Source organism: Gymnoscopelus microlampas, assembly GCF_963454915.1.
Source record: "Gymnoscopelus microlampas genome assembly, chromosome: 3".
Classification (NCBI taxonomy): Eukaryota; Metazoa; Chordata; class Actinopteri; order Myctophiformes; family Myctophidae; genus Gymnoscopelus; species Gymnoscopelus microlampas.
This window is the reverse complement of record NC_139940.1, coordinates 31953400-31966045: the sequence shown is the minus strand read 5'-3', so window position 1 is coordinate 31966045 and position 12646 is coordinate 31953400. Positions and strand designations below refer to the sequence as shown.

At 41.9% G+C, this 12646-nt stretch overlaps 1 protein-coding gene across 2 annotated transcripts; it reads right to left on the bottom strand.

Moving 5' to 3' along the window:
• Window positions 1–4016: 4016 nt before the first annotated feature.
• irx1a (iroquois homeobox 1a) lies at window positions 4017–10002 on the bottom strand. 2 transcript variants are annotated; one of them, XM_084053039.1, is made up of 4 exons: window positions 9481–10002; window positions 6267–7386; window positions 5818–5893; window positions 4017–4619 (listed from the first exon to the last, which is right to left on the bottom strand). In XM_084053039.1, the coding sequence occupies exons 1-4, from the start codon at window positions 9721–9723 to the stop codon at window positions 4544–4546; spliced, it is 1515 nt and encodes a 504-aa protein (XP_083909165.1). In that variant the 5' UTR covers window positions 9724–10002; the 3' UTR covers window positions 4017–4543. The 2 variants fall into 2 exon arrangements, with proteins under 2 accessions (XP_083909165.1, XP_083909166.1); XM_084053040.1 differs by having other exon boundaries at window positions 4017–4601.
• Between the last annotated feature and the right edge of the window lie 2644 nt (window positions 10003–12646).

The window sequence follows — 12646 nt, the reverse complement described above, 5'->3', positions numbered from 1 at the left end:
CCATTGTGTCACTGAAACAAGAGGCAGCAGCAAAGTAGTCGACTAAACACGATGTAGCAAGGGGGATGGGGGGGGGGGGGGGGGAAGGGTTGTGGGGGGTTGTGGGGGAGACGACGGTGGCCCCAGTGTGCCTGCTGCTGCCGCTATATACCGGGGCTCCCGTGACTTGTTGGTGGTTGTTGTTGTGGGGTCCCCCCACAACCCCCCACACAGGGGCCTGGACTGTCTTTTGTGTCAGCGTTCAACCCAACGCTGTACTTGTGAAACTAGATAAATGGATTAGGGGTGCAGAGATACGGGCGGGCATCTTCAAGAGAAGACAACAGCTATGTTTAAGGGAGGAGGGGGGAGGGAGGGGGGGGGGGATGGAAAAGACATTTGTGACTACCAAGGGTCGAGTCTGTTGTGGGAATAGCCTGCTTCTGCCAAAAAAAAAGACAAGACAGTGATAAACTTTCCTCGCCATGCAGTCACCTCTCCCTCTCTCTCTTTGTCACACACGCACGCACGCGCGAGCGCGCGTGGGCACACACACACACACACACACACACACACACACACACACACACACACACACACACACACACACACACACACACACACACACACACACACACACACACACACACACACACACACACGCACACTCACTGCCACAATGCACAATTCACGACTAAAATGAATGGATTGCCACACTGTGACACATCTCAGTTGCAGGGGGAGATGGTCCTTGTTCAACAACAAAAGGCTGTGGTATTATGGGGGGCCACAGTTTGTGACAGGATGCTAAATTGTTTTAGGGTCAACAACTTATTCTTTTTTTCTGCTCTTTTTTTTTCTTTCTTTTTGCATATCCACCAAGCAAGTTCAATTCTCAGTCCTAAAAAAAAAAATAGAAAAAAATGCAATCCATCTTCAATTGAGTTCAGTACTCAGAAGGGTTGCTTAGCTTTGTAGAAGTTGTATTTATTCATTTAGTAATTATTATTTTTATTTAGTCATTCATTCATTCGTTCATTCATTCATTTTAGTGATTGTTTAACAAATATTAAGTTGTTTTTGTTTCTGCAAATGCAACTTAAAACCTCTAAAATACATGCCTTAACATAATTTATACTGATGAAATGATTAAATAAGATGTTTTATTTTTATTTGTATGGTGAGAATATTAATTTGAATTCTAATTACCATATATCTGATTATCACAATTATAATTACGGAGCAATCATGTAAGCATTATTTACTGTGCTTCATATAATGGTCATATAATGCTTTCAAAAGGCACAGATAATATTATGCACATTTACCTCTACAGTACATTCCCAGTGTGCTTGCTGTATATTTATTTTAAATGTGTTTGTTTTGTCTTCTTTTTTATGTTTGAGGCTCAATTTTAGCCCCCCACCCCCCCTTTACATTGTGGCCCCAGGCACATTGCATGGGGAGAAATGCCTGGAAGTGGCAGTCTAATTATCAGCTCCAAATCCGTTCATTACTCATTAGACAATTCGCTGTGTATCCACTTGCTAAATGAATAATTTTGTATATATTATGAAAACACAATGTTATGGCCTGCAGCTAACTTTATTGTGCTAACCTCACGCTGCTTTGCTACAAAAGCAATAAATGGGGCAGCAAGAGAGGTTATTTAATTTCACCCACAAAAGCCCAGGCTCATGAGACGATCATGTGATGTGCAAATGGGCGAGGAAGGGGAATTGTGCAATTTGCACACCTGCTTTCAGAACCCCACACCATAATGTATATACTGTCTGTAAGCACGTGTGTTATTGATTACAGACAGTTTAGCCGTTTGCTTAATATTATTCAAGTTAGAAGTTAGAACAGGTCTGGATGTTTTATGGCTCTACACAATTACAATAACACATTTTATACCAAAAACCTAGAAACCTTTAAACCAATACGAAGTTGGATTCAAACTTTATATCTCTTTATGTCGCACTTTAAAATCTCCTCTATTAAACAATTGGTGATAAAACTATTAGCATAGACTTCCTACTGAGATGCGTTTGTTTGTGGCTGAATAAAGTTGTTTAAAATGCGAGTCAAGGCGGAATGACCTCGGGACAGGTCAACAAAACCTCCCGTGACCTTTGTTAATTTTTCAACATGGCCCTCGACTGCGTGACTGTTTGGCGGGTGTTCATTTAACCACTTAAAACCCAGCATCCCGCATTGTGGGGAAAGCTTTCGCTGAAAATAGCAGGTCGACCAGCTATTTTCAGCGAAAGTTTTCCCCACAATAACAGAAAACAGAAAACAAAAAATACACTGGTATTGAGCCTTGAGGGACTCCGGTTACCCATATGGCCGGGGTTTAAGTGGTTAAGTGACACAGATTTATGCGCGTATAAGGAAAGGAAGGCATAATAACTGACCCCCTTTTCCTCACAGGTATAGCAGGGTCAACATTGACCAAGAATAGCCTTAATAAAGCCATGGGTAGTCTGTAAATTCCTCTTTTATAATCCTTTTTCACGAGTTTTTCCTAACTTTAGTCAGAGAGACTTGTTTCGATTCCAACCACGTCCTATTGGACAATTAATTGCTCATGGATGAACGTTGTGGAAAAGAAGTGTCACTTTAACTGTTCATAAATAAATTATACAGCCTATATTCCTTAACAATTTTGACGTTGCCTGCCCAACATAATTTACATGAAAATACTGCCCACGTTGTGTGTATTTCCCCACCTTTTTTAAATACCTTTATATATCTGTAACGTGCGAGTTAAAGCTCTGTTGCTGCTGGTCATAAACACAGCACATGAAACATATTAATCGCCCATAGAGGTCGCTGCGATATTGCAAAACAGATGCGCATTAGTCACTCCACAGGTTTAAACCATTGAAATCCTTCACCCCCTGGGATAACTTTTGCTGACTTTTCTTAGAAAATGTGGAAATAATAGCTACTATAAGCCTAACGCCAATTTTATCATACGAAGGTTTCTTTTTTCCTTTTTGAAAATTAATGTAACAGTAATCAGTCATCTTTCAGTGTCTTATTGTTTGGACAGCAATCATACTTTTATTTTTTATATTTAAGCGTTGTGAGTCGCGACATCACAATCTTATTACCCCAGCTTGATCGGTGGTTATTATTAGTATCTGTCAGGCTCAATGTATTTCAAACAATAGCAAAAAAGCGAAATGTAAAATTACAATCTCACATCACAGCTTACACATTATTATCTTCGGCTCCTATTAGGCTACTGAAGCGAATCAATATTTGGTTTTGGTAACTGATGGGGGTGCAAAAGGAGCCGCCTCCCTCCATACAGACTAATGATCATTATCAGACTGGCAACAGACAGGACCCCAAACCACTGATCCCCCTGGAAGGCTAAAAATGTCACCCAACCGGCGTTATAATATAGCAGAAACCCCTCCTAACCGAAAAAAAGAAAAGGAGGAGAAAAAAAGAAAAATATTAATAATTTATTATCGAATCGAGTTCTCTTTCTGACAGATTAGATTTTAACCATTTGATTTTGTTTGGACTGGGCGTTCCCATATTATTACTTAATGACGTTCCCAGCTGCTGCTGTCCATTTTGTGTCAGCAGCAACCATCTGGCCACTTATTAGCACCTCAATGCATCGAGCTGCTTCCCTCCCTCTCATCACGACACAGTGGAATAACATTAAGCCCAATGCAGAACAGCACCATTTTCCCCCCGTTCCTTTCCCCCAAAAATATTGGAAATACGTTTTGTTTTAGGACTCAGTATAAGAAAATAATTTCCCTGGATAATAATAGTCTGATTAATAATAATAAATGTAATAATAATAATAATAATAATAATAATAATAATAATAATAACAATAATAATAATAATATATTGTTATTGTTATTATTGTTATTATTATTATTATTATTATGTCCTGATTTGTATTTGTTGTTGCTGTTTTTTGTAACCATAATTCATGTCTAAAAACATATAAATCAAATCAACATCAGAAACAGAAACGAAAATATGAGCTGGGATATTCATTGGTTTTCTCTATAATTTCATTTCGTTTATTAGGCAAAATATACGATCTGGACAAATTCCGTCAACGCGCTATTTACAAATTTAAATCACTTGGTATTTACATTAAAGGAAGACACCAACAAAAAAACACAAGATAAAGAGACAAAAATAAAAAGCCTACCAAACTGTCCCAGCCTGCCTGGGCAAAGTAGAGAGGAGGATTATAGGCTACACAACTATAGAGGAAGTATTCCATCCATCCACAGGATATTACCAAATTACGCCATTTGTTCTGTACCGACTGAACGCTACGCTGCATTAGGATATTTTTCATTGTCCTTTTTTCAGGAGTGTGTATAAAGTCTTTTCAGTCTTTCTTTCTTTCATTCGTTTTTTTGTGTGTGTCGGATCCCGTGGCAACAGCGATCACACAACTATGTGTCTTGATCAGGCCGAGGACAGGGCGGTGGGGACCCGCTGATCAGGCCGAGGACAGGGCAGTGAGGACCCGCTGATCAGGCCGAGGACATGGGGCAGTGATCAGTGATCAGGCCGAGGAGAGGGCGGTGAGGACCCGTTGCGTTGCTTCTTGTTGGTTCCTGGCGCTGGAAGGCAGAGAGAATCTAAGATAAGAATAATACAAAGGTATAGATAAATAAATGACCCGCCATGTTCAGACAGCGGGTTTCAATAATATTGGGGGGAGAAAAAAAAAGAATGAAAATCGTCTAGACAATTCAAATGCATGTTATGCATTTGAAATGTCTAGCTGATTTTCATTATTTTTCCCCCATTCATTTTACAACATCCTGCACCCTTTCCTCTATTTTTGATTCCCCTTTGATATAAAATACATTTTAAACACGTTTAGGAGTTGATTGCGTGGATATCAACAACTAGCACAAAGGCCATTAGTCCAGCATACAGAGCTATAGCGGCTGGTCAAATAAAAAAAAATAAAAAAAAGAGAAAGCGAGAGAGAGAGAGAGAGAGAGAGAGAGAGAGAGAGAGAGAGAGAGAGAGACATGAGGCCCCCATGTCTCTCTCTCCCTCTCTCTCTCTCTCTCTCTCTCTCTCTCTCTCTCTCTCTCTCTCTCTCTCTCTCTCCCCCATGATGGGGAGAGAGAGAGAGAGAGAGAGAGAGAGAGAGAGATAGAGAGAGAGGGAGAGAGAGAGAGAGAGAGAGAGAGAGAGAGAGAGAGAGAGGCTGGATTCATGCTAGTGAAAATTGTAGCACTTGAAACGGGGTAAACTTCTATGCTAGAACGCTCCCCTGGGCTGCAGGTTTCCCAGGGGTCTTTAGGAAAAGCACACAGCCCAGACAGAGCCCGTTTTCCTCGGTGACTTGATAAGTAGCCATACTCCCCCAAGAGGGAAGGAATTAAAGGGGGGCGGGATGAGACCCCTGTCACCCTTAAAAGAATATGAGGCCAAATTACCCACATCGCAAAACTGTCAAAGCCATAAACTGTGCACATATATATTATTTCTAAAACCATATTCTAGCACACACATATTTATTTTGGAATTTAAGTGTCACTATAATTCTTGGAAATGCAGTAAGCTAAATTGTTAGAAACTGTTCAAATAATTACATGCAAAGTTTCTCGTTGGCCCATTCATTATATTTTATTTATTTTATCCAGAAGTTACAACTAGGTTAATTGTTGTTACTGCGCAATACAACACACACAACAAATATGATGACAGAGACGCATGTTGCAAATCATATTTTAAATGAAGTATTTGCGGTGGCTATATATACAATTACATAATTAAATATGCACTTTGATCAGAGCCTTAAAGAGAAGAAAAGCTCACCTCTCATGGAGGGGTCGAAAGGAGGACTTCAGGGACTGTGTCGGAGGCGAATCAGTTCTTACACCGTTTTCATGGTCTAAAAACGAAAGACAAATAGTATAGGAAATTAATTAATTATCGTTAGCTTTTTTTAAACTGTTGTCTACGTAGATTAAATGAAATTAAAGTGTGTGTGTGTGTGTGTGTGTGTGTGTGTGTGTGTGTGTGTGTGTGTGTGTGTGTGTGTGTGTGTGTGTGTGTGTGTGTGTGTGTGTGTGTGTGTGTGTGTGTGTGTGTGTGTGTGTGTGTGTGTGTGTGTGTGTTTGCGCACGAGCACGTTGCTGCTTAGCTGTCCAATATAGACTCAGGTCTAACAAGTTCAGACTTCTATAATAGTCTAAAGTGAAAAGCAAAAGTGTTTCTTTCAGCAGCAGAGCAGACAGAATCAGGAGAGAGTTCATAATCCTCACCTATGTGCTTAGGACTGTGGAGGTCTCGGGGTGTCTTGTTGTCATTGCTGAGCGCCGCTGCAGATGTGACCGGCGACACCACCACCGATGTCGGCTGCTGCTGCTGCTGCTGGGTCGGCAAGTGGTGGTTATGGTGGTGGTGGTGATGGTGTTGGTTAACTCCCAGAAAAGACCTCACGTTCAGCAGTGAGTTTTGGCCCAGAAAGGCGCCATTCGTCCAATTGTGGAACTTCCCGATCTGGCATGTGTACAGTCCGTGGCTGGGGAGGAAGGCCGGGTGCGTCTGGAGCTGGTGGTGGTGGGGGGCCGCCGAGGAGGGGTGGTGGGGGCCGCCGGCCTGGGGGCCCGACGGAGACGTGGGTTTCTGAGTGGAGCTGTCGGGACTGGTGGCGGTCTCCGCTAAGGACCATATTTTGGGCTTATTGTTGGCCGGGAGAGGAAAACTCCCGGGTCTGTCTGGGGACAAAACCCGCGTGTTGTTATTGTTACCATCCGACGTGTCTTTACTCCCGTGGTGGACCGAGATGATGGCGCCCTTAGACTTGTCGAAGGCCTCGTGGGCCTGCAGGGCGAAGGCCCGTCTCTTCTCCATGCTGTCCAGCTCCCCGCCGACCCCCCTGATGTGGTCCCTGTTGTTTCCGTCGTTTGATTTATCGTCGTCGTCCTCGTTGCTTTGATCCCCATCGTTGTCGTCGATTTTGTCTATATCAATGCTCTCCAGATCGATCTCCTCCTCGTCTTCGTTTTTCTCGCCGTCGTCGTCGCCGCTGCCGAACAAGTTGCCGTCCTCCTCCTCGTCCTCCTTGGTCCTCGCGCCCCACGTCACCTTGTTCTCCTTCTTGAGCCTCCTCCTGGCGTTGGCGAACCAGGTGGAGACCTGCGTCAGGGTCATCTTGGTGATGATGGCCAGCATGATCTTCTCGCCTTTGGTGGGGTACGGGTTCTTCCTGTGCTCGTTGAGCCAGGCCTTCAGCGTGCTGGTGCTCTCCCGGGTGGCGTTCTTGGGCCTGGCCGGGTCCCCGTACTGGAACTGGCCGTATGGGTAGAAAGCAGGCGAGGTGTGGGCAGCGAAGCTGGCAGGGTGGACGCCAGGGCTGTCCTTCAGGTCGTACTGGGAGCCCTTTACACATTATGGATAAAGAGATCATGAGTTTTAGGCCCTTGTATCATACAAACAACACTCACATATGAGTTTATTTTTATTTTTGATAACTACTCGTTTATATGATGTTTTTGCATAGTATTGTATATTTATTTGTCTGGCATTAAGTGTTTCATGAATTGCACAGGACAGCAATGTAAACATCCATAGTGCTTTCTTGGGTTTAATCCTTTTAGCATGAATTGAACTTCACTTTCTGTGCTTTTTGGGGACAAACTGTTAATAAAGTATTCAATAAATCAATAACTAAAGTTTTTTTAGGCATAAGAATTGTACGTCATGCTGATATCACGACAATTGACAATTAAAATGGGTGAAATCGAGCTATGTACGAAATCCCGAGAGTGCCAAATGCACATGGCTCAAACTTTCCTACAAGTGTGTAGTCGATGTTCTCAACTTGCCACATGTCACATGCTATGACGTCCGCGTGGACCGCGTCTACAACACAGATGCGATTCCCAGTAGTACCTAGAGGCCTACACATTCTACAATTAGCTCTTTTCCCTCTATATCAGTTTAACAACGACACACAACATGTGTACAAGTTGAGAAAAACAAGAATTGTCATGGCTCTATGATCCACAGTCACAACTTCAGCGCCCAACAGCCAAATTCCCCTGCACACGCTTAACCTATGAGGTAAGCAGTTTGGAGCTCTATGTGAAGTTATTACACCATGATGCCATACGCTTGTCAGGCCCGTGGTATAGCCTAGGCCAGTGTTTCTGAAAACTTTTAAATAACAAGGACCCCCCTTAACTCTGACAGTGTACAAATGGAACCAAATGGACCCGTTAGGGTCCATTTGGTTCCATTTGTATACGGTCAGAGTTACAGACTTGTAAGGGTCAATTTAGAACCCACCCAAATTAACCATGAGAGTCGCTACTTTTTTTACAATGACATGCCATTTTGTCGCCTATATTCCCACACACACGACTAATCGTGTGGCCAATTATATGTATATTTCATAGGCCTACTTCTATGAATTATGTCTTGACTGACAACCATTTGTCCAGGGCGTCGATATAGAGTCAGTCAAAGCTAAAGAGTTGTGAACCCGATGGCCTTCTGGCTCGTTGAAGTGCTATAACACTTTTATTACTGTTAGTAGGCCTATATTTGAAGTCTAAGCCCAATCATATCCAGAACGATTATTTATTTTAATAAATGACAGTAAAGGCCTAACATATTCCTTTCTTGTCTTAAAATCGCAACGCAATGGAACGGCAGTCTACCATAAGCATAACACATGACACACACACACACACACACACACACACACACGGTAATTAAGGGCATATTATAGTAATATAAAATTATGAATATTAATTTAGTCTATTACAAGGAGAAAAACTTTCCATACACTTGATTTGTAGCACTAAAACGGAGGCCATAGAAGTTGTTAGCTTTATGTCGGATAAATAAAAAACATCCCGTTAGTATTTCGGTATAGGCTTCTTTACACGGCAGCTCATTCCAGAATTATATAATAAATACTAATATGCATGGCTTATGTTTGTTATAAATATTAGGCTAACTTGCATCCAGGTAAACAAACGATCAAGCGAGCAAAACAAGGATCTTGAACAGCAAACAACAACAACAACAACTGAGCTTTCAAGCTATATAAACAAGCAAATACAACTTCTAAAACCTTAAGAAAACCCATATGCTATTTAAGATTGGGAGGAATAAATTATTTCCAGGCAAGAAGAATCGTTAATCCTTTGCTGAAAGTTGTCTTTTAAACAGCAGCATTATTTTTTTTCAGACACGCGCGTCCATTTTTTTCCAGAACCTTTACATAGCTAATAGGTCTATACTTAAAACAACAATAATGTAGGCCAGTAGATCTCAAAGTGGGGTCCAGTGGGTTCCTTGAGAGGGTTCTAAATTGACCCTTTACAAGTCTGTAACTCTGACAGTACACAAATGGAATCAAATGGACCCTAACGGGTCCATTTGATTCCATTCGTATACTGTCAGAGTTAAAGGAGAGACCGTTTAGCTGTGCTAAAATAACAGCAAAAGAAACACAGTTCTTACCATTTGGGAGAAGAGAGCTAAGTCCGCGCTGGTGTAAGGCAGAAAAGCACTATAGTTATGAGCATAGGGGTTGGCATACATGCCCAGCACCGAGGAGACAGCCGCCGCCGCCGCGGACGGGCTTCCCCCGATGTCGGCGCTCCCTCCGCGGGACGAGGGCGTCAGCACCCCCGGTCCTCTGTCGCTCCCGTAGACCTGGGAGGCACTCAAGTACTGCGGGTAGCCCAGCTGGGGGAAAGACATTTTTTCCTCCACCTTTTAATCTCGCACTGTGTGTAACAGCTAAAATCGCCAGGAAAGAAAAACCGTGCGTAAAAAGTGAGAGCCCTCGAACAAGAACACCCCCCAAAAAGAAGTCAAAGTGTTTCAAGAAGCCCACACCAGGAGAAACCAAACCCCGTGTGTTGTAAAAAGGTAAAGTAAAAACAACCCGATCTTCCTTCCTTAAATCTCGGCTTCTCTCTTTTCTCCCCCAAGTCCACTGTCTGGATGTGATCTGATCAACAATTGAGCTCCAACTGACGTGCCTGCCCCGAGGTCTCGGGCTGATCTCTCTCAGATACAATTTGAAGTTGATGCTTTGATTGGCATTCCTACTTGAGCCTGCAAGCTCCTCCTCGTTGTGGAGCATGTGGATAGAGCTAGAGCATTGGCTGGGGCCACTGACTCTCCGCGTGTATGGAGTATTGTATGTTAAATGTTCAGCATTAGACTCCATTCACCGAAGCTTTGATTGTTGTATGACAACCTGTCTACACGATTTTTTACAGCTGTCCGACACATAGGGGGGGAAGTAAACCCGACTGAAGAAGGAACTTACTTTGAATAGATTTAAATTATAATTAACAGGGAAGATAGCCTACTCCACCATACTCCACAGAGAGGAACATTGGTTGTTATCGCTGATGGGCTGCCTGGTGGTGCGTTCTATTTAATTTACAGATCGGGTGATGATGGTTAGAAATGCTTTCAATTAGCGTGCTACTGAAAATAATTGATTGATTGATTGATTGAATACTTATAACAGTTTGGCAAAAAACAACAACACAGAAAGTACAGTCTTATTATTGAATAGCCCATATTGTAATCTATGTTTGTATTTACTGATGATCAAAAAAATATTTCAAATACCTCAATCAAAAAGGATTTAACGGTTTTCCCTCTTTTTCCCTTTTTTTGGGTGTAATTAATTACAGTGTTGTGTTTTCCTGATCTGAGATTATTTTTAAACTGAAACTTTCAGAGCGAGGTGGAGAATATAGGCCTATAGTTTATTTATCTGTGATTATTATTGAATAGCCCATATTGTAATCTATGTTTGTATTTGATGATCAAAACAATGTTTTCAAATACATCAAAGTTTTGACTGCATGCGGTAACTAATTATTATTCTGAGCTATATAAAGATCCTGTTTAGTTTATTTTGATCTTACTGAAGTTTGCCTTATTGGTTTAACTTTGTTAAATATCTCTCTCTCCCTCTCTCTCTCTCTCTCTCTCTCTCTCTCTCTCTCTCTCTCTCTCTCTCTCTCTCTCTCTCTCGCACGCAGGCACACACATGCGCGCACGGGCACACGCACGCACGCGCACACACACACACACACACACACACACACACACACACACACACACACACACTCTCTCTCTCTCTCTCTCTCTCTCTCTCTCTCTCTCTCTCTCTCTCTCTCTCTCTCTCTCTCTCTCTCTCTCTCTCTCTCTCTCTCTCTCTCTCTCTCTCTCTCTCTCTCTCTCTCTCGCTCACTCTCTCTCTCGCTTTCTCTCTCAGACGTGAGTATGCGTGCGAGAGAGCGCGCGCACGTGTGTGGACTTAAAGCAGATTGCAGTTGTCTTTGCATTGCAACAACAAAAGCTCTTAAACGTTTACGTGTTTCGAGTGAATTGGAATGATGAAAAACAGGGACAACTTTAACACCTAACCTGGGACGTATACATTCTGCAGGGTTTTTATAGTCTCAGTTTTACCTTTCGAGGGATATATTTTCATTATGGTTATTTGCTATTGAAAAATTACGACTTTTTAGCTGGTCCTGCACAAGAAAAGTCACTCTAGACTATAGGCTACTCAATTTGTCAAACTCACTTTTTGAGCCTGTCAAATGTATTCACTTGAAATAACGTAATTTAGAAGTTAAAATCAATAGATCAAAATGTACAGTGTGAAGTCAGAGGCATAATAGCCTACCTTCTTAATAACTTTTTAAATGTTGGCCTATTTATGAATTATTGTCAAACAATAATTTCACAAGCCTCTTTGGTCATATAAAATAAATTAATCAGAAGGCTAGCTATTATAGCCTACATTTTGGTCACATCATCTATATTTACGTCTTTATAAAAAAAATCCATTTACAGTTCTAATATCATTTTAGATTTTAACCACTTTAACCATTCTGTTAAACTTTGGCCATTCAAAAATAGATCTGCTATTTAAAAAAAATCGTGAACATTTGTGAAAATCTTTGAATATATATATTTTTTAAAGCAAAAAACATGATCGATATATTTTACCACCCCTGTAGACCACTCTACTTTTGCCGATCTTGACAGGTGGTCTTCACCTGTACTCTGGTCTGGTGTTCACGTTTTAAACAGTTGGTTCTTCTTTTTTGTAATCACCTAACTAACTCCCAAACCGTGGTGATTGGGGTTTGTGTAGATGTAATGCCTTAACGCAGTGGTTCTCAACCTTTTCAGGCTGCGACCCCCCCCCCCCCCCCAAAATAATCATATTTGAACTGGGGACCCCCCACCCTGACAAGCAGTTGGAATTATTAAGTTGACTCGGTTCCACAGATAAATATTATCTTAAAATAGCTGATCTACACAAAGCCTCACGTTGTGAGGCTTGTGAGCTTGTAGATCTGCTATTTTATGTTTCCTCTTTCTTATATTATTTTATTTGACAATTTGTCCAATGTTTGACCAGTTTTTGGTCTTTTTTCAATTCTATATTTTTTTGTATTACCTTAAATTGTCGCATGTTTGTCATCTGGGTACCCCCCCAAATCACGTGGGGACCCCTTTGGGGGTCCCGACCCCCAGGTTGAGAACCACTGCCTCAACGACAGAACCCGAGCAGTCAGTATAGATTGAGATCTGCACCAGATGGCTCCGAGTGGATATTGCGAGCACGGAGGATGTGTTA

Coding starts and splice junctions, on each gene's coding strand:
- irx1a (XM_084053039.1), bottom strand. CDS start 9,723: ATGTCTTTCCCCCAGCTGGGCTACCCGCAGTACTTGAGTGCCTCCCAG. Junction 7,387..9,480: donor TAGCTCTCTTCTCCCAAATG/GTAAGAACTGTG, acceptor TAATGTGTAAAG/GGCTCCCAGTACGACCTGAA. Junction 5,894..6,266: donor CCACAGTCCTAAGCACATAG/GTGAGGATTATG, acceptor TTTCGTTTTTAG/ACCATGAAAACGGTGTAAGA.